Source organism: Haliotis rufescens, unplaced genomic scaffold, assembly GCF_023055435.1.
Source record: "Haliotis rufescens isolate VD_foot unplaced genomic scaffold, xgHalRufe1.0.p SCAF_11, whole genome shotgun sequence".
In the NCBI taxonomy this organism is placed as follows: Eukaryota; Metazoa; Mollusca; class Gastropoda; order Lepetellida; family Haliotidae; genus Haliotis; species Haliotis rufescens.
The window spans coordinates 939,097-960,610 of record NW_025963791.1 but is presented as its reverse complement, the minus strand read 5'-3'; the positions used below and the strand labels follow the sequence as shown (position 1 = coordinate 960,610).

General features: G+C 43.5%; 1 protein-coding gene across 1 annotated transcript in view; it reads right to left on the bottom strand.

The window, feature by feature from the left end:
- The window catches only part of LOC124144585 (vacuolar fusion protein CCZ1 homolog), a 29,154-nt gene extending 14,031 nt beyond the window's left edge, over positions 1 to 15,123 (bottom strand). The window contains exons 1-6 of the mRNA XM_046514073.2: positions 14,883 to 15,123; positions 12,686 to 12,783; positions 12,349 to 12,439; positions 8,717 to 8,839; positions 1,518 to 1,607; positions 379 to 554 (exon numbers count right to left, since the gene is read on the bottom strand). Coding sequence (XP_046370029.2) covers positions 379 to 554; positions 1,518 to 1,607; positions 8,717 to 8,839; positions 12,349 to 12,439; positions 12,686 to 12,783; positions 14,883 to 14,957 — 653 coding nt within the window. The 5' untranslated portion in view covers positions 14,958 to 15,123. The remainder of the gene's footprint in view (positions 1 to 378; positions 555 to 1,517; positions 1,608 to 8,716; positions 8,840 to 12,348; positions 12,440 to 12,685; positions 12,784 to 14,882) is intronic.
- Between the last annotated feature and the right edge of the window lie 6,391 nt (positions 15,124 to 21,514).

Below are 21,514 nucleotides of genomic sequence, written 5' to 3'. Positions count from 1 at the left end.
TGTTCAGGTCGTGTAGGTTGCTATGCATGGGATGACAGTGTGTGACCCATTTGTTTGGGCGATGACAATGGTGATGTTGGGATGTGTTCTGGTGAACTGTTTTTTAGAAGCTGGAAACATTGTTCAAGCACATTTCCACCAAGGATCGAAAGGAGTAGGGAGAAATGCATTGTATATTATAGGATAAGTTTAAACATTATTATTATATAATGTCATACACATACTACACATAACATTAGAAACTAACACAAGCCTCGGATTCATGATCCTACTCTACCCCAACAGATAATGATGAGGGGTTAAACATGGCCCCTCCTGTCATTAAGGTCTATCACTGTAGTGATTGAGGAGCCTGTTCTCCCCCAGGTGAGGCCTCACCAGACGAGCTGGTCATTGTAGAGGAAGGCTGTGTACTTGACTGATGGGAAGGTGGCTTCCAGGTGGTTGATGAAGCACTGGATGCGGAGGTATGTGTTCTTGTCCAGTGGGAGGAAGTGGATGCCATTGAACACATCTAGGATGTCACTTTGGTGAAGACGGAGTGTCAATAAATACTGAAATAAATGTACCAATCTCATTAAAATCAGATCTTAGTTCTCGATACTGCTTAACAAAGATCTGAGGACATCCCATCACGGGGCATGTCAGAACAACCTCGCATTCGACCAGTCAGAACATTGCTTACCAGATAAGGAAAGTGACAGTCAGAATGTGTTTTCTAATCATGCAACCTCGAAACTTTTAACACAGAGTATTCCAAACAACAGTTTCAAACTAGTGCTGTAAAGCACAAGAAAGCTGCCTTTTAATTGGCTAATGTCGACTTCTTGTCAGTCATTCCATTTGTTTGGTCAAAGTTCGCAAAAGATCAGTCTGACGTGACCCGTAATGGGATGTCTTCAGATCTTTACTTATAGCGGTAGCGAGAACTAAGATCTGATCTTAATGAGATTGTAAATGTATTTTTTTTCATGATGCTTTTCTTGATAACCACACAGGAGAAAGAAGCAGCACATTATACTGAGAGACTGCAGGTGTTTCAGGAGTCACACCTCTATCTCCGCTGCCTGTAAACAGGTGGGCCTGAACCGCTACAACCAGGAAGTACTGGAGTGAGGTTCAACCCTGCTCCCAACCCCCTGTCTCCATGTTCATTAGAGATGGGACTGATTGGAACATGTCTGATGTAACCTCTGTGACTCTTGTTTTATACTGAAGTTTGCCAACACTTCATTAAAGGTCTCGAGTTGTTGTCACAAGTGTGCCATGGTCATCTTCAATATGACAACAATAATTCTGTTATTAAGGTAATATCTGACATAAAAGTTATAACAGAAAGACAAATAAAAGATGTTCAAAATAGGAATAACTTCATTCAAATACAGAATTCTAAATTTCACTTTTGTAGAATTTACATTTACTGTTCATCCATAACAAAAGAACAACAAAATTCTTTGGCTGACTGAGCCCCTGGGTTCTGCCATCGTGACAATAGTGACACAGACACACATACTGACCCTTGAAAAGAAATGATCCAAGCGTTGTATGAGAGACTGGACATTGCGCTCTGCTCTGTCAAGAATGTTTTCAAAGGTCCCATTAAAGAACTGTAACACATTGAATTCATTCTGGCATAAAAACATAAACAAGCATGAAATACTCACATCCCCCGCCAATATGACATGTCGGGTGTGTGCAATGCATTAGCTCCTGTGAACTATGTTCACTGGGCCTTTTTGTAAAGAAATATAGTACGTTTTTCAAGATCTGCTCAGGAAACGAGGACTACCTCCATTTTCAGTCTAAATCAAAGTCGTTGCCATGGAAACTCGAAAAATAACTTTTAAAAAAAATCCAAAACTATTCAAAGGCACCAGTTCACCACTAGACCTATCAATATGCAAAATATGGTGAAGAAATATGGTACTGTTTTCAAGATCTGCTCCGAAAACGACGACTACCGCCATTTTCAGTCTAAATCAAAGTTGTTGCCATGGAAACTCGAAAAATAACTTTTTTTAAAATCCCAAACTATCAAAAGGCACCAGTTTACCACTAGATCTATCTATGTGCCAAGTTTGGTGAAGAAATAGGGTACGGTTTTCAAGATCTGCTCCGGAAACGAGAACTACTGCCATTTTCAGTCTAAATCAAAGTCGTTGCCAAGGAAACTAAAAAAATAACTTTTTTAAAAATCCCAAACTATCAAAAGGCACCAGTTCACCACTAGATCTATCTATGTGCCAAGTTTGGTGAAGAAATATGGTACGGTTTTCAAGATCTGCTCCAGAAACGAAATGTGACGGACGGACGGCACCCATTCCTATATCCCCCTTCCACTTCGTGGCGGGGGATAATAACATAAGTATAAGACAAACCACAATTAACAAGGTCCCAGCAGTTGTTGTTTTGACCAAGTGTGCTGGTACTACCCATACAGGCCTGACCTGAAACTAGCATGGTGGAATGCCTCTGACAAACGCATTGCTTCCCACAACGTCACCATCACTGCTAATAGGGTTACTCAGTCAGTGTTTAGCTGGCTGAATACTGGGGTGGAGACAGACACCAAACATCAGTTATGAAATAGGGTAGCCTAGCAATCACCATGATCATATTCAAGTTAAACTTTTTACTCCTGTAAAGATTTGTAGAATTTTCCTATTCGGAATATTCTATAAGTAATATGTTACCACTGTTATACCGAGGCTGTTGTCTCCCACAACTGCTGCTATAGCGAAATCTACCACAGAGATCTCAATTTACCTCATGCAGCACGTGCGTAGCCACCTAGCTGCCATGTGACACCCTTCACTCTTGTCTCTTGCGAGAGCAAGTGCTCGGGGGACGGACGGGCGGGCAGCAGCCAAGTGGTAACGTATTACTTATAGAATATTCCGAATAGGAAAATTCTACAAATTACATTAAGTAATACGTTACCACTGTTATACCGAGGCTGACTACCACAGTAGGCGGTGGGGAGCACCTACAACCCGAATCCTGACTGCTAGCGTTCCTTCCGACCAGCGGAAGTATACACCAAGGCGGAAGCACTCGATGAGCATGCACCTAGCTAGGCGTTACCCTATAGGAATACCAAAGCACTGTCAAGCGCATACCGTAAGGCTCAATCGTCATTGCCAAAACGATTGGTGACTCCAAACGGCCCCACTGGATAGGTATTTCATCGCCGCAGCGGATGAGAACACTGTATCCGCATGAGCTAAATCTTAGATCAGGTTAAACAGTCGAAAAGAGGGAAATTAATTTCATTCGGACCGTATATCCCAGAGCAAGCCTACTTAAAGTATGCATTAGGTGCGTGACCTAATTCCAGTATTTGTAAGCATGCATCACAAGGTTGGGATACACGACAGACAATTAAATACATAATTGTCAAAATACAAATAAGGACAAAGCACACAAAAAGCCGCCCTCACCTGTGGTGTGAGTGCGCTGGTTTGCGAGACCCCAACTCCCGTACCCACGGCAGTGGGAACATTGGAGTCGACCCAGATTGACCACCGTGCAAGGTCTGACGCCTGAGGAGTTCGGAATTGCGCTGGGCACACTCCTTAGGTGACCGCTTGCGCCGCGATCAGCGGCCCAAGACGGTGCACACTCTCCACGTCGTCATCAGCGACCTGTTTGAGGTAATGATTGGCAAAAACCGAGTCAGAACGCCAGTAACAACCTCGTAATATTCTGCGAACAGAGATATTCGAGTGTAGGGCAAATGTTGCCGCTAGCGCCCTGATCTCGTGCGGGTTTGACCCCGCTACCGGTAACCCCCGAGACCGGTACGTCAGATTGATGACAGAACGAAGCCACAACGCAATCGAGTTGCGAGTTATGTCAACCGTGCGATTAGGGTTACACGATATGAACAGACGGTCACGCCCTTGTCTACGTTCATTCGAAGCCTTAAGATAATACTTAAGGGCCCTAACCGGACACAGCACTCTGTCCTCAGTATCAGGATGTAAGATTTCTTTGAGTGATCTTACAGTGAATACTCTCTCCGTTTGCCCGATTCTCTGATTCTTGGCGACGAAGCCCATGAGCAGGCCAAGGCGGACCGCTCCTTCGTCACCCCTATCGAATCGTACCTTGGCGACATCGAGTGCATGAATTTCGGATACACGTGGCAAAGGAGAGGAGAAATGCTGTTTTCCAAGTCACATGCCGGAACGGGGCACTATGCAAGGGTTCATACGGAGCTTCCGTAAGTGATTGCAACACTATGGAAAGATCCCAGGCCGGTGCCCGAAGGCGGCCCTTCTTAAGATCGTGCTGTTCGAAACACTTGATAATACCCCGTATCACCGGCTCTTTGGAGAGACTGGTAACCATAGCAACGTCCCGTACCGTAGCAACGGACGAGACATAGTTGGCAATGGAACCCCCGGAGAGTTTCTGGGTCTCTCGCAAGTGAGACATGAAACGAGCAATATCCTGCACAGATACCTTATCTGGCGAATGAATGTGATGTTTACAACACCACTTCGTGAAAATAACCCGACGTGCATTATACACCTTCTGAGTAGAATCACAATTCATACTAACGTATGCCCGAGACGCCTGGCGAGAAAAACCTTTACTCCTCAGACGCTCGGTGACAACATCCACGCGTGCAGATTGAACTGCCCTGCGTTTGGATGAAGCTGACGGGTGTGAGGGTGGATCAAGAGATCCGGTCTCACAGGCAGTGGAAGTGGCGACTGCGTGACCTGGGTCAGCAAGTCGGGGTACCACGATCTGTTCGGCCACATGGGCGCGATCAGTAACATTCGACAGCGAACTCCTCGGAGCCGGCTTAGAATGTGTGGTATCAACGCTGTCGGCGGGTAAGCATAAGCTTTCAAGCCCGTCCAGTCTAACGCGAGAGCATCGTGATCAATGGCCCTGAGGTCCGGGACTGGTGATACAAACAACGGGAGTTGATTGTTGAACCGCGTTGCGAACAGGTCGACCATCGGATGACCCAAACGTTCGCACAGCCACTGAAACACTACTGGGTTCAGCATCCACTCTGTGGGGCTCGGATCCTGAGGCCTCGATAGAGCGTCGGCCAGTACGTTCCGCACACCTGGGATGTGACGGGCGCGTATCTGGCACGGGACACTGTCCACCAGAGCGTAAAACTCGAACGTGAGATCGAGTAGCGAGTGACTGTGGGGTTCCCCCAGTTTGTTCACATAGGACACTACCGTCGTGTTGTCGGTCGCCAGCATGAGCCGGGCGTCGACGAGACAATGCTTCCAGTGATTGACTGCGTTGATCACTGCCTTGAACTCGAGACATTTGATGTGAAGACCTAGTTTGTCTACGCACCACAGCCCCGAGCTCATCTCCCCCTCTAGATGGGCGCCCCAGCCCACTAGAGAGGCGTCTGTATACAGGTTCAACGTGGCCTGGTAGGGCCGCATAGAGACTCCTGATAAGACATTGTAAGGGACCGTCCACCACTCCAGATGCGGTTGGAGCCGATCCGGGAGGGCGACCGTCGCACTGTTCACCTCTGTTGCTAACAACTGGATTAAAAACCGTTGCAGCGGGCGGAGTTGGAGACGACCCCGTTCGGTGCAGTCCTGGGCTGATACAAGTAGCCCTAACAGCTGTTCTCAAAAGTGAACAGTCTGTTGCACCGCTAAGACTTTGGCAATCATCGCCTGAATCTTGTGCCACCGGTCTGGGGGGACAAAGAGGCGATGGGACACCGTGTTGAACCGACCTCCGATGAACTGCAAGTTCTGAGAAGGGGTTAACTCGCTCTTGGGGAGATTGATAATCCACCCCAATTGCTCCAAGAGCCGACGTGCGAAACAAGATGGCGTGACAGGTTGTCAGTCATTCGATTTGCTACTAGCGAGTCGTCCAGGTACGCGAAGTACCGGACACCCCTCCGGTGGAGGAACCCCACTATGGGGGTGGTTAACCGGGTGAACAGCCAGGGAGCGGATGAAAGACCGAATGGGAGTACAACCCATTCGTAGTGCCTGCCTTGAAAGACAAACCTGAGATACTTGTGATGATCCGGGTGAATCGGAACATGCAGATAAGCATCCTTCAGGTCGATCGAAGCGAGCCAGTCGGCCGGCATGATCAGTGCTTTCAGGTCCGCCAAGCTCAACATTCTGAACTTGGGCGGCTTGCGCAGGTAGAACTCGTTGAACGATTTCAAGTTGTGAATCATTCTGAGTGCGGCACTGTCCTTCTTGGGAACGAGAAATATCCTGGAGTAAAACCCCGGTGTTATTTCTGGTAGAGCTAACTCCCATACTGCCCCTTCTCCACCAACCTGCCGATGGCATCGGCGAGGATGGGAAGATCGAAACCTGCCAACGGGGCAACGGTGAGCGGCGGATTCGCTTTGAGATCTAGCCGATAGCCGTACCGAATCGTGTTGACCACCCACGGGTGGTCGAACACTTGTTCCCAATTCTCGCAGTAAGTCTGGAGTCTGGCTCCCACTGGGGAAGGAGAGGGGGCCCTGACAGGCTGCGGCAGGTGCAACTGTCCAGGGCCAAGTGACTCGGGTTCGCCTAAGGGCCAACCGAAGTTGGCGCTGTCGGCATACGAACCCCTCCAATGAGAGTCACCTGGAGGGGCCCTTGCCGTCCTTAGACGACTTGGGCTTCCCCCAGTTCCCTGTCTTGCCGCGAAAGGGCAGCTGATTGCCCATACCGGAGCCCTCAGGGCGGGGCTTCTTCCCAGAGGAAGAAGAACCCCGACCCCTTAGACCTACCGGCCGCAGCAGCCTGGGGCGCGCTCCGGTTAGGAGCGGCACCCAGGCGCCTATGCAGGGACCCAACAAGAGCAAGTGTGTGCCGAGAGTCCTCGGCAACGTACTCCAGGGAAGCATTTAAACTGAGCAGGCAGTTGCAAATGCGCTGGTCACGGTCCGTGGGAGAACCTTCGACTAGACTGGCCGCTGCAGCCAAGTAAGTGTCTCCATGAGACATGGCAAGCATGGAGTGCCGAGCGAGGGCGTCCAGCTGGTGCAAGGTAGCTTGCGTTACCGTAGCAGCCGGTGGGGCACGGACACCCAACCGCTCAACATGGGCCTACGTGGTAGGACCAGCCTCGGGAAAGGCAAGGTCATGTACCGGGAAGAAACCCTTTCTCCACGACGTCGGAGGCAACGGGAGACCCCGACCGGAGGCCGCCGCGAAGGCGTTCTCCAAGGAAGGCTTGATACCGCGCAGCAAGGTTGATGCGGGGAAAGCCGTGTGGGAAGACTCATCGTATACCTCGGAGGAACCCACAGCGCTGTGGATTCCCCGCGGTACCGGCTTGGGCCGTGGCATGTCCTCAAAGAGGTCATAAACCATGGCCACGCGGTCCTTAACCGATAGCGGGAGCAACGGTTCGGGGGAAGGACCGGTGACCACGGGAGCCGCCGCCGTACCGGTGGACCCCGCGTCCGACCCGCGGCCGGGGCCGGAACAGCCAGCTGCCTATCCTGAGATAAGGCTGCCAGCTTGGAGTCCACAAGTTATGCAAGTAATGCAGCGACGGAATCCCCGGTCAGCCCACGGGCCGCCACAGGGGTGGAAACGGCTGCACATACAGCCGGTAGCGCTCGCTTGCGGCACACCCAGCAGCTCCTGGTTGCGGGGGTAGAGGGGTTGGAGGATGGCGAAACATCCTTGTCAGACATTTTGTTTGTACTATGAACAAAGAGCAAAACATGGTTACAACACACGCACCACAAATAGTCACAAACGAGTATTTTCACCAGAAAATAAACGAGCAATGCGAATATAGAACATACACATATAACATATAGAGGTATAAGTGATGTAAAAACCCCAAGATATACTAGAACAGGGGAACGTAAGACGCAACGTATATAGAAAAAAAGGGCGGGAAAAATATTTCCTTTTGGCGGGAAAATATTTCCAAGCGTAGTTACAGCAAACGCCCCATAAAAGCACAGTTTATTAGAGAGAATAAACAGTAATAAATATCACCGAATGGTCGGAGAAACAGGAACGCTTGAGCAGTTTATTGTACGTCTTGCTAGAGCAAGCGAAGAGACAAGAGTGAAGGGTGTCACATGGCAGCTAGGTGGCTACGCACGTGCTGCATGAGGTAATTGAGATCTCTGTGGTAGATTTCGCTATAGCAGCAGTTGTGGGAGACAACAGCCTCGGTATAACAGTGGTAACGTATTTCTTAATGTAATATCGCTCTGCATGGAGATCTGACAAAACCCTCCATAGGTCTGGCGAACCTGGAGCAAACGTTGATATGCCCAACCTAAATGAAGGTTGTATGAGTTCTTTCCTTCTTTTCCTTACAACCTCAATTCTACAATTTCAATCTTAACCAAAAAAAACGAACAAACAGCACATTCTTGACAGTACACACTTTGGGGTTTAGACGCCATGGTGCTCAGAAATGACAGAGTTTAATAAATATCCACAACACATACAGCTCAACTTTCCTTATTTTCCATTTGGAACTGACTGTTTAAGTTCATTTTAGAAATACAAAATTCAGATATGCTGCACTGATTTGTTGATTAGAAAGTTCACATGAAGTGACTTTCTATAGAGGGTTTAACAAATCTTCATGTAGAATTAGAGAGGTATCTGATTTTAATGAGATGGCCTCATAATTGCTGTTGACCAAAACACTGTCCTCTAAAATACCATGCTCATATATCAGTATGTGACAAAGGTAAATGTAAATATGTTTTTCAGCTAACCTGAAACATTCGATAGGACTGCCTGACAACTGCCTCGAACACCGAGTCTTGGATGTCGTCTTCACGGTATTCAATGTAAGATTTGCCATCTTTGGTTTTCTCCGAATATGGAATCGAGACAGTCTGTGAACAGTGGCATCAGCATTTACAAAAACAAAAACATGTTAACTGGCAACAGTTATCAACGATGATCAGTTCTACATGGAATTAGTTTCCTTTAGAAGAAGTTTGCCAGTTTTAATGTATCTCCCCCAGCAAAATTGAGAACATGTATGTAGAACAAATTTTCAGTGATTCAACATGTTCAAAGAAATCAACTTGCATATTTAAGGTCCAGAAGATTACATTTATATATCAGGGCTACAGTTATGGTTAAGAAAATTCATATTGGACTGTTCCATGGCAATAATTCCCAAATGAAAAATAAATATTTTAAGGGTCCTTGCAGACAAAATGATGGTTCTCTAGAGTAATGAAAATGGTGTAGTGTACTGTGTGTTTAGACAATTACTTTAGAGCCTGGAATGAATCAATGATAATGGGGACAGTGGTCTTGATTGATGGATGAAATTATAAACACCCATAACTGCTCTTGATGCACTGTAAGTTTCATGAATATTATTGTGTGTCTGTCTGACACGGTATATTCATCTTCTGCGTCCATTCTCAACATGTTGCTCGTATTGGATGCACATTTGTTTACAGGTTTCAGCATTCCAAGAAGAAAAGTGTCAAAATGATCAAGTAAGATGCAACTAAAATCAATGTTCCTGAATACACAAATATGTCAGTGTGCTGATTTCTCTCGTCACATTAAATTATACTTCATAATTATCGTTATCATGGTTATTAAAATGAGTATTTCAGTCATATCACAGCATGTCAGCATACTATAGGAGGAAATCCCAACATTATTGCAGGCTCTAGACAGTCGCTGGTGAAAGCCCTCAGTTATGCAGACTGTAGACAGTCACTGGTGAAAGCCCTGAGTTATACAGGCTGTAGACAGTCACTGGTGAAAGCCCTCAGTTATGCAGGCTGTAGACAGTCACTGGTGAAGACCCTCAGTTATACAGGCTGTAGACAGTCACTGGTGAAGACCCTCAGTTATACAGACTGTAGACAGTCACTGGTGAAAGCCCTCAGTTATGCAGACTGTAGACAGTCACTGGTGAAAGCCCTGAGTTATACAGACTGTAGACAGTCACTGGTGAAAGCCCTGAGTTATACAGGCTGTAGACAGTCACTGGTGAAAGCCCTCAGTTATGCAGGCTGTAGACAGTCACTGGTGAAAGCCCTGAGTTATATAGGCTGTAGACAGTCACTGGTGAAAGCCCTGAGTTATGCAGACTGTAGACAGTCACTGGTGAAAGCCCTCAGTTATACAGACTGTAGACAGTCACTGGTGAAAGCCCTCAGTTATGCAGGCTGTAGACAGTCACTGGTGAAAGCCCTCAGTTATACAGGCTGTAGACAGTCACTGGTGAAAGCCCTGAGTTATGCAGGCTGTAGACAGTCACTGGTGAAAGCCCTGAGTTATGCAGGCTGTAGACAGTCACTGGTGAAAGCCCTGAGTTATGCAGGCTGTAGACAGTCACTGGTGAAAGCCCTGAGTTATGCAGGCTGTAGACAGTCACTGGTGAAGACCCTCAGTTATACAGACTGTAGACAGTCACTGGTGAAAGCCCTGAGTTATGCAGGCTGTAGACAGTCACTGGTGAAAGCCCTGAGTTATACAGACTGTAGAGTCACTGGTGAAAGTCCTCAGTTATGCAGACTGTAGACAGTCACTGGTGAAAGCCCTCAGTTATGCAGGCTGTAGACAGTCACTGGTGAAAGCCCTCAGTTATGCAGGCTGTAGACAGTCACTGGTGAAAGCCCTCAGTTATACAGGCTGTAGACAGTCACTGGTGAAAGCCCTCAGTTATGCAGGCTGTAGACAGTCACTGGTGAAAGCCCTCAGTTATGCAGGCTGTAGACAGTCACTGGTGAAAGCCCTGAGTTATGCAGACTGTAGACAGTCACTGGTGAAAGCCCTGAGTTATACAGACTGTAGACAGTCACTGGTGAAGACCCTCAGTTATACAGACTGTAGACAGTCACTGGTGAAAGCCCTGAGTTATGCAGACTGTAGACAGTCACTGGTGAAAGCCCTCAGTTATACAGGCTGTAGACAGTCACTGGTGAAAGCCCTGAGTTATACAGACTGTAGACAGTCACTGGTGAAGACCCTCAGTTATACAGACTGTAGACAGTCACTGGTGAAAGCCCTGAGTTATGCAGACTGTAGACAGTCACTGGTGAAAGTCCTCAGTTATACAGACTGTAGACAGTCACTGGTGAAAGCCCTCAGTTATGCAGGCTGTAGAGTCACTGGTGAAAGTCCTCAGTTATACAGACTGTAGACAGTCACTGGTGAAAGCCCTCAGTTATGCAGGCTGTAGACAGTCACTGGTGAAAGCCCTCAGTTATGCAGGCTGTAGACAGTCACTGGTGAAAGCCCTCAGTTATACAGACTGTAGACAGTCACTGGTGAAAGCCCTCAGTTATACAGGCTGTAGACAGTCAATGGTGAAAGCCCTGAGTTATACAGACTGTAGACAGTCACTGGTGAAAGCCCTCAGTTATGCAGGCTGTAGACAGTCACTGGTGAAAGCCCTGAGTTATGCAGACTGTAGACAGTCACTGGTGAAAGCCCTGAGTTATACAGACTGTAGACAGTCACTGGTGAAGACCCTCAGTTATACAGGCTGTAGACAGTCACTGGTGAAAGCCCTCAGTTATACAGACTGTAGACAGTCACTGGTGAAAGCCCTGAGTTATGCAGGCTGTAGACAGTCACTGGTGAAAGCCCTGAGTTATATAGGCTGTAGACAGTCACTGGTGAAAGCCCTGAGTTATGCAGACTGTAGACAGTCACTGGTGAAAGCCCTGAGTTATACAGACTGTAGACAGTCACTGGTGAAGACCCTCAGTTATACAGGCTGTAGACAGTCACTGGTGAAAACCCTGAGTTATGCAGACTGTAGACAGTCACTGGTGAAAGCCCTGAGTTATACAGACTGTAGACAGTCACTGGTGAAGACCCTCAGTTATACAGGCTGTAGACAGTCACTGGTGAAAGCCCTCAGTTATACAGACTGTAGACAGTCACTGGTGAAAGCCCTGAGTTATGCAGGCTGTAGACAGTCACTGGTGAAAGCCCTGAGTTATATAGGCTGTAGACAGTCACTGGTGAAAGCCCTGAGTTATACAGGCTGTAGACAGTCACTGGTGAAAGCCCTGAGTTATACAGACTGTAGACAGTCACTGGTGAAGACCCTCAGTTATACAGACTGTAGACAGTCACTGGTGAAAGCCCTCAGTTATGCAGGCTGTAGACAGTCACTGGTGAAAGCCCTCAGTTATGCAGGCTGTAGAGTCACTGGTGAAAGTCCTGAGTTATACAGACTGTAGACAGTCACTATAGTGAAAGCCCACAGCACACTTATACTGATGACAGACCAAAGATCAAACCCAGGATGAGTTTGTCAATACAGTTCTGCAGAGCAAGTCGCTGTAATAAATAAAAACTATCATGAACTATGGTTGATAGCAGTGTTTGAAGCATGAACTGTTTCAACTGTAATTACCAACACCATCCAGAAGTTGGGCTCTGGTTCCAGAAAGAGTTGCCTGGTTTTCAGGGTGTGTACACTTTCACAAGGCTTATCAGAGAAAGTCCTGCAGTTAGAAACACAGTTTAGTGGATGCAATGCATAAAGAAAATCACATACAAAGCATAAAGTCATTGGTGAAAATAACAACTGTATGTGGAGAAGAAGAATCTAGGTGAGAGTTGAATAGTTCATTAAATGTTTACACTTGTTTACTAGTTGATCAGAGTTATGTTATGAATTGTTTATTAGATAACAAAACAAACACAAACAACAGTATAAATCATATATAAAAAGAGATGATTTTGCTTACTCTGTAAATTTTACAATGGCTTCACTCAGCCCAATATTCTTGATCTTTGTATCAATGTCACTTGTACTTGGGTGATAGAACATAATTTTCTTCTCTTCCTGCAAAAGAGAAGCAACAAACTTCAGTTAACCTAAATCATACCAGTTTCAGGGAATCTGCAGCTATTACCAGAGAAGTTTTAGGGAAATCACCCATCATGTCAACAGATTTGCATAAAAGTATCATAAACAGAATTTAACTTCTAAAATAAAACATATGACATTAGGTTCAGCTATCAGGAAACATCACAATATCTTTATGGTTGTTTTTTTTCTGTTTTTAGAGCAAATTAAAAAAAGCAGGCACATTTATCATGTTATAATGTGCAGTGATATTCTGATAATGATACAATACAGTGCTATAAATTCTAACATGACAACCAGGTCATAATGCAGTGACATCAAGAACATGACAGTGCAGAAAGAAGTTTCGTGAATAGAATATCAGTGTTCCCATTAACCAGTAATTACCAAGACAAAACATTGTCAATAGTCAATAATTTTACTTTTGAATGAAGTCTGCTTGTCTGTCATCAGGGTTTCCGGTTGTCTATTTTTAGCAGTTTAGCGCAAGGAAATATTATTTTGCTAAGCTTCGAGATTAAATATCTATTTGAAGTGACTTACTTGAATCAAAGTGAAATATTTAGAAAAAAAAAAGAGAAATTTGTGATTGAACTTAGTGTGGATCACATGAAGGTCTAAATGAGTTACTTCAGAAATGACATCACTGAATTTGTCAGCCATGAAAGTAAACTGCATTGAAATTTGATGTTAACCAGGTAATTTTCATCTGTTAGTTATTTGTGTTCAAGGGACTGACAATAATTGGGTGGGACTGGTATTTTTTTTATAGTTGTCAGGCCACTGGGACTGGCAGTTTAAAAAACTAGCGAGAACACTGAGAATATTTTCCACCAAATTATGAAATAATCTTGTGGCCAATGTCATAAATGTCAACAATGTGTCTTTTAAGCAAGTGTCATTCATAAAGTGCTGGTACACTATGAGTGAGTGAGTGACTGAGTATGGTTTTACGCTGCTTTTAGCAATATTCCAGCAATATCACGGCGGGGGACACCAGAAATGGGCTTCACACATTGTACCCATGTCGGGAATCGAACCTGGGTCTTCGGCGTGACGAGCGAACGCTTTAACCACTAGGCTACCCGACCGCCCCTGGTACACTATGACTGGTGGCCTATTTCTGAAGTATTGACTGGAGCATTCATTGCAATATATGCAACATTTATTGATTTTTGTGTAGTCACCTTACATACAGTAAATGTATCCCACTTCATTGTTGTATTGAGGCAAAGATTATGTCTGGTGTACTCAGAAAATGACCAGGGTTCATACATCATCATATTCTAGTGAGTGAGTGAGTGAATTGGGTTTAACGCCACTTTTAACAGAATTCCAGTTATATCACGGTGTGTCAGCTTAATTTGGGAGAAAAGCCCGAAGTGATGCAGGTCTTAGACATTTACCATTTCCGTGAAACCCACGAGCACAGGTATGGTGCTGACAAACCTAGAAACATAATAGGGGTGAACCGGGATTCGAAACCACAATCATAGGTTTCTGGCATGCCCAAGGGACGCAACTCTGCACAACGAATCGCGGAACCTTAGACGACTGGGCCACCCGTGCCCCCTCATCATATTCTAAAGTGAGTGTGTTCAATGGTGGCTTCAGCAGGGTTTTGGCGACATGTTTTCAACAGTAACTGGTTACCAAACAGGTCACAATGAAATCTTCCACATGTTAATCTGTTATAGGTAGGACCTTTTGGGCAGAAGTGAGTGTAAGCATTAACCATTATTTTTGTTGTCTGTCAGTTTTTTGCGATTTTTGTTTATTATTATTATTATTATTATTATTATCATTATTATTATTTACATGGTCCTGTGGTTGCTTTAAGCCGAACAGGTGACAGGGATACACTGCTCAACAAGGTTTGGTGAGGATACAAACTTGAAAAGTCATTACAAATACAACACATGTTTGCAAGTCATAGCTGTTTATCATCAGCCATGAATCTTATGACTTATCATGCTGAGGCGTACACATTATAACCCTACATATGACAGGTTCATTGCTTGTTGTATTATAAGAGATATAATCCAGAAATGTCAGACTGTGTCAAATGATCTCACCTCCCCCTCACGGGGTCCATATTCAGAGTTGAAAATGAAGAAATTGAGCAGTGTAGTTGATCCACGAGAACTCATATTGCAATTAGTCGAACATTGATTTTACTTGTAAAACGTATACAATGCGTGCATTACTACCAAATGCGCACGACAGTAAAAACTAGATAATATTTAGAGGCATCATCCAAAGCCACCACGCCTCCACTCCATTCTGAAAACATTGGAACTGTAGCGCTACGAGCGGCAGGGGAAGGGAGGTTACTCTAAATAAGCGTACTTTCCTTATTGGTTCATAACGACAAGAAATTCCCGAAGTCTAAGCGTGTTCAAACCAACAAATTAAAGTGAATAAAGTCATCCACAAACGTTTATTGACTATGTTACTTTTAATGGAGATAATTACATGATGCCATGAACCTTTCGCCCTTAAAACACCATTAATAAATAATTATCGCACATGTTCTTTTGGGGGGACATGGGGATATGTTTGGATGACAATATGTTGGATAAACCTTGTGATCACAGGTGTCTCTCATGTTTACATAATAATTATGATAATATTCAAACCACGAACTTGATGTGAACGGAAGTAACTCTATAACAGCGCTATGTCAGTAGACACCGGTCGTTTTGACGAGCCAATCACACAGCTAGATAGTATGACGAGTAAGGATAATGAATTAATATTCCACACACGCTTCGTATGTATTGTATTGCACCAGGGAGTCTTCCAGCGCTCTATCCGTACCTTCTGTAGCAAGCATCATGTTGGGTCTTGTTGATCATGTTATTGGGCCATGTTCATGAATTACCGTGCGCTTGTTTCTACATCTTGTTCGTATTCATAATATCTGACTGTTGATATTATCGCTTGAATTCTACAACATGAGACACGTAGCTATGTTCGAGATACCAGTAAGTTTTGCATTATTTAAGTTTATTTGAATTGTTATATTTGGGCGATAGGACGTTACATGTGAATGGTTTGTATCTGGTTATTTTGTAATCGAAGTCCACCCATGATCATGGAGAAATAATGAAGATTTTCTCATCGATAAAGTTTTAAAACCTGCATAATGTCTGATTCTTCGGAAAACATGCGTTGCCGATCTCATTTGTTTTGTAACACCTCAAAAACCAAACATTATCATGATTTATTATAATTTGATTCGCTTGATCTCGATCTGATATGGTAAACCTAATGTCGTTGCGACCTATGCTCGCCATGAAGATAAAACACGTCAGAACAGGAGAAGAAAAAAGAATAGAAAAAAGGGGAACTTGCAAAATACATTTTACCCAATTCCTCTTGTTTCCATCCACCAAAAGCATTATGTCAAATAATGATAAAGTCATAGGGTCATAATTATAATATTCAATTTATTATTTATACAGGGTTAAAACTATACTCCAAAACTGTACTAACCTGGGTAAAGATAAAATTGTGATGTTAAACAATGGGGAAATTTGGAAATGTGGATCAGCCCGCAGGAATGTGTACTAGCCCTGGGCTAGGGGGCTAGTGTTAAGTTCTAGCCCCCAGATAGGTGTATAATCTTTATTTATTTTATCATTAACACTATAGTGTACGTCCTACTCTTTTGTTCATAACCCCCACACAGCTATAGATCTGACGGAGACCAGGTTTCCCAAGGATTTCACCCTCTGGACACCTCCCTTGCTATGTAGGTGTTATTCGAATCCCTATTTTCTAAAGAAAAGTTAAATTTGCAGAAAGTTTATTGACACGTTTGCACATCAAATTATCTTAACGAATTATCATTGTACGAAATACTCCCATGGTACCTGTTAACTGTACTTGTTTACTTCATAACCTTCAGTGTCCCTCCTGCCGTCAACCCTCACCTTCATCCCCAACCCCGTCTCATCTGTGTCAATGAACACCGCTGGTCAGGTCATCATGGATGATGTTACTTTCGTTGAGATTCTCCTTGATGAAAATGAAGTCTCACATGTCATGCCCCAGTCCTTCTCCAGAGCCCTCCTGCGCTGGGTAAAGGCAACAATGGCCTTTTAAAAAGGCAGAGTTGGTGCACACCGGGCGTGCCTTGTATGTTGTGTGGGATGATCATGTGTGTACGTTTTCACACAGTACTTCAAGAAAGTATTGCCGTTTCTTCTTACACTTTTGTACCTGATAGGTGCTTTAGATTGATATTTTGTGGGAGTATTTTGTCGTATACATGTGAGTGAAAAAATTCTAATTCTTTTTATTCCATGCAAGGAATCTCTGATTAAACTTTCCCCTTCACTCACGGATGACTTCATTTATGAACTTTACAGACCATAGCAGGGTAAAAAATCAAATTGCACTAATACCGTATAATATGTTATTCAAAATACCACATACACCATGCACATCCAATTTCACAACTAGAAATAGAAGCAGTCCATGCAAGGTCCAAGAAATTATTACATTAGACACTAATCTTATATCATTACCTTGACAGTTGTGTGTTTCGTACTACAAAGCAACATCATACCAGATTTAAAGTACCATGCCTGTGACTAAAGACACTTAAATGTACTACAGGTCTATTGACATTAATTAAAAGCATATATACTATTCCGGTATAATGTCATTATACTGAATAAACATGCCCAGCGCAGTACCACTATAAAAAAAGCCCTTGTTTATAGCTACACTACCATGAAAGCTATATGCTCCACTCTCCTAGCCAGGACAATGTGTCATTGCTTAAGTATTTCTCGATATCACTTAAAATATACTTAGGATAGTGCATCTCTGACACTCGTGAATATAATAGATCTAGAATTTTTTTTGCAATGACACAAGGACCTGTGCTCTCCTGCTAGTGTTCCTTGCAAGTGTGTGTATATACGAAATATTTCTAGATCTATAAGCACTTATGGTGTAATGACATCACTTCCTGTTTGGGAAAAGCAGAGAAAGCCCCATGCCCCCATCTACATACCTAAAATAAACAATCCAGTATACTCATCCCATATAATGGCATCACATCCGTGGATCTTGGTTTAAAAATAAAAATATTAATCGGCTTCATGCTGACTTATATCTACTGAGGAAAGTAATGTTTTGTTTTTTTCTCACAGTTCACTAACACATTATTACTGTACAGATGTAGGTGATTTTGAAACCGAACAATGAAAATAGCAGTATAATAAAGCATTGTATAAAATAATTAATAAAAGACCATTTTTTATATAACCATGTGCAGCAAGACCCAGTCAACTTGACATGTTTGTACTCATCTCTCCTGGAGGAATGTACTTTTCAATTACTAAGATACTAAGATGATGTGGATGTGGAAATGTTACCAAACTGAAAGTTGGATCCAAAACCCGGAATAATGTTACAAAATGGTTAAGAATCAACCGCTCAAACACAACCACAACAGTTTGCTGAGTAATGTCAGTGCTACATCCCCCAGATCAGTGGAACTTGAGTTTGAAGTGACACTTTGGCTGCACTTCCAGCATGCCAGCCTACAAAGATATGGATATACAAGAAACGATGTACACCCAAACTGTTGGGGAGTGACAAATAACATGCTGAGAATAATGGAACTTAAAGAACAAGCTTTTGGTATGATACAAGGGGCACAGGTGGCCCGGTCTTCTAACGTTCCGCAATTCGCTGTGCAGAGTTGCGTTCCTTGGGCACGCCAAAAACCTATGATTGTGGGTTAGAATCTCAGTTCGCCCCGATTATGTTTTTAGGTTTGTCAGCACCATACCCGTGCTCGTGGGTTTCATCGAAGTGGTAAACGTCTAAGACCTTCATCACTTCAAGCTTCGTTGCAAGGAGTTTTGTCTGTAGACGAATGACACTGGATGGACGGGTGAGGCAGTGGCCTTGGCCAATGGGAAGACTAGCCATGCACCATAACAATACCCATGAACGTGTGGAGATTTTGTCCCCAAATGCCTTTTTAAAATATTGAAAGTCCAAGTACATAGTAAAATGCATTTCTCCAATCACAAAGATCAGTTTTTGCCTCAGGTTGGTCAGAGTTAGGACAAACACACTTACATAATCAGAAAATAGAAACATGTGACATCAGACCTTTTTATAGGTAAAACGCACCCATTAGGAAAGAAAGTTCCAGACAGATGCAAGGATGGTTTGAAACCAATATCATTCAGCCCAGTTCTTCTGAACATAGCTCTTACCGTTTCGTGTTTTGTCGTAGATTATAGACGCCTCAATGCAGTTACAAAACCTATATTTTCCCCTCTACCACCTCTGCCAATATTTTTAGTGTGCTTGATTGTGCTAGTGGCTTTTGTCAAATACCACTCCATCCAGATTCAAAACACAAATCGGCCTAAATTACACCTGATGGTGTTTTTGGATGGAATCGCCTCCCTCCTTTTGGCCTCATAAATGCTTCAATGGCATTTCTGCAAACCATTTCAGAATTGGCGTTACATACTAATAAATGTAGATGACATAACATTTTCTTAAACGTTTTGGGAACATTTAAGTCACCTCAAGGCAGTATTCCAAAAGATCAAAGAAGCAGGACTCACTCTCAAACCAAACAAATGTACATTCGTGCCAAAACAAGTCACCTACTTAGGGCATATCTTTAGCAAAGATGGCATCCATGTTGGTCCTTCAAAAATAGATTCAGTTACACAGATCCAACCCTCTGAAAATGTCCATGACATGTGTCATTTCATAGATTTGGTCACTTATTATTACCAGTATTATTTGGAGCAAATTTTTCTGACATCGCCTCCCCTCAGTACAACCGTCTGAAAAAAGTCGCATCTTTCGAATGGTCCAACAATTGCCAACAGACAACGAAAAGCTAATGCCAACCCTTACAACAGCCCCCATCATTGCCTATCCCAACCAAAACAAACCCTTCTTCCTCACATCTGATGCATCTCAAACTGCAAAAGGGTACATTTTAGGCCAACTTGATTCTCATACCGTAACTTGGACTGATGTTGTTAATTATGATGTTGATTGGTAACGTTTCTTTTGATCGTCAGTTTCCAAGCAAGGATATGTGATGCTTAATGCTCATTTCCCATCACAGCCAACAACTGTTATGGCCTCTTGAAATGGAAGATTTAAAATGATTATTAATAAATAGGGGTTACAGGCATACTGTCTCTCATGGTCATATCTTTCTGTCAAAGATTATGGATTTGCTCACAAAATATTCTGTATTGATGAGGATGGCCATATTGTGGTTCATACGTTTTATTGAGGCTGAGTTATTTTTTTTAAGCAAATGGAGGCTGTGATTTTTATTTACACAAATTTATTAGCTGTTTTTTTATCCCCCACACAAAGTGGAAGGGGGATATAGGAATGGGTGCCGTCCGTCCGTCCTTCCGTCCGTCACATTTCGTTTCCAGAGCAGATCTTGAAAACCGTACCATATTTCTTCACCAAAATTGGCACATAGATAGATCTAGTGATGAACTGGTGCCTTTTGATAGTTTGGGATTTTTAAAAAAGTTATTTTTCGAGTTTCCATGGCAACAACTTTGATTTAGACTGAAAATGGCGGTAGTCCTCGTTTCCAGAGCAGACCTTGAAAACCAAACCATATTTCTTTACCATACTTGGCACATAAATAGGTCTAGTGGTGAACTGGTGCCTTTGGGTAGTTTGGGATTTTTAAAAAAGTTATTTTTCGAGTTTCCATGGCAACGACTTTGATTTAGACTGAAAATGGCGGTAGTCCTCGTTCCCGGAGCAGATCTTGAAAACCGTACCATATTTCTTCACCAAACTTGGCACATAGATAGATCTAGTGGTGAACTGGTGCCTTTGGATAGTTTGGGATTTTTAAAAAAGTTATTTTTCGAGTTTCAATGGCAACGACTTTGATTTAGACTGAAAATGGCAGTAGTCCTCGTTTCTGGAGCAGATCTTGAAAACCGTACCATATTTCTTTGTCATACTTGGCACATAGATAGGTCTAGTGGTGAACTGGTGCCTTTTGATTGTTTGGCATTTTTAAAAACAATATTTTTTAAGTTTCCATGGCAACAACTTTGATTTAGACTGAAAATGGCAGTAGTCCTCGTTTCCGGAGCAGATCTTGAAAACCGTACCATTTTTCTTCACCATATTTTGCATATTGATAGGTCTAGTGGTGAACTGGTGCCTTTGGATAGTTTGGGATATTTTTAAAAAGTTATTCTACGAGTTTCCATGGCAACGACTTTGATTTAGACTGAAAATGGAGGTAGTCCTCGTTTCCGGAACAGATCTTGAAAAACGTACTATATTTCTTTACAAAAAGGCCCAGTGAACATAGTTCACAGGCGCTAATGCATTGCACACACCCGACATGTCATATTGGCGGGGGATGTGAATATTTCATGCTTGTTTGTTGTTGCTATAAGCTAAAAGTTCAGTGATTAATTAATAAACTCATTATAAAACCTTACCTACTAGTGATCCTTCTGCAGTTCGCTAGTTTGGACATTCGTTACTTTGTAGATCCTTTTGATCAGGACAAACCAAGGATGCTATGCCTGGCGTGAGGTGAAATGAGGTGGATGGAGCTGGACATCATCTTAGATGCACAGGCCAAGGAAACAAGGCGCAGCCCCAGAGCCCTCATCATTCACCTTGGCATGGATGACCTGGGCATGGTCAA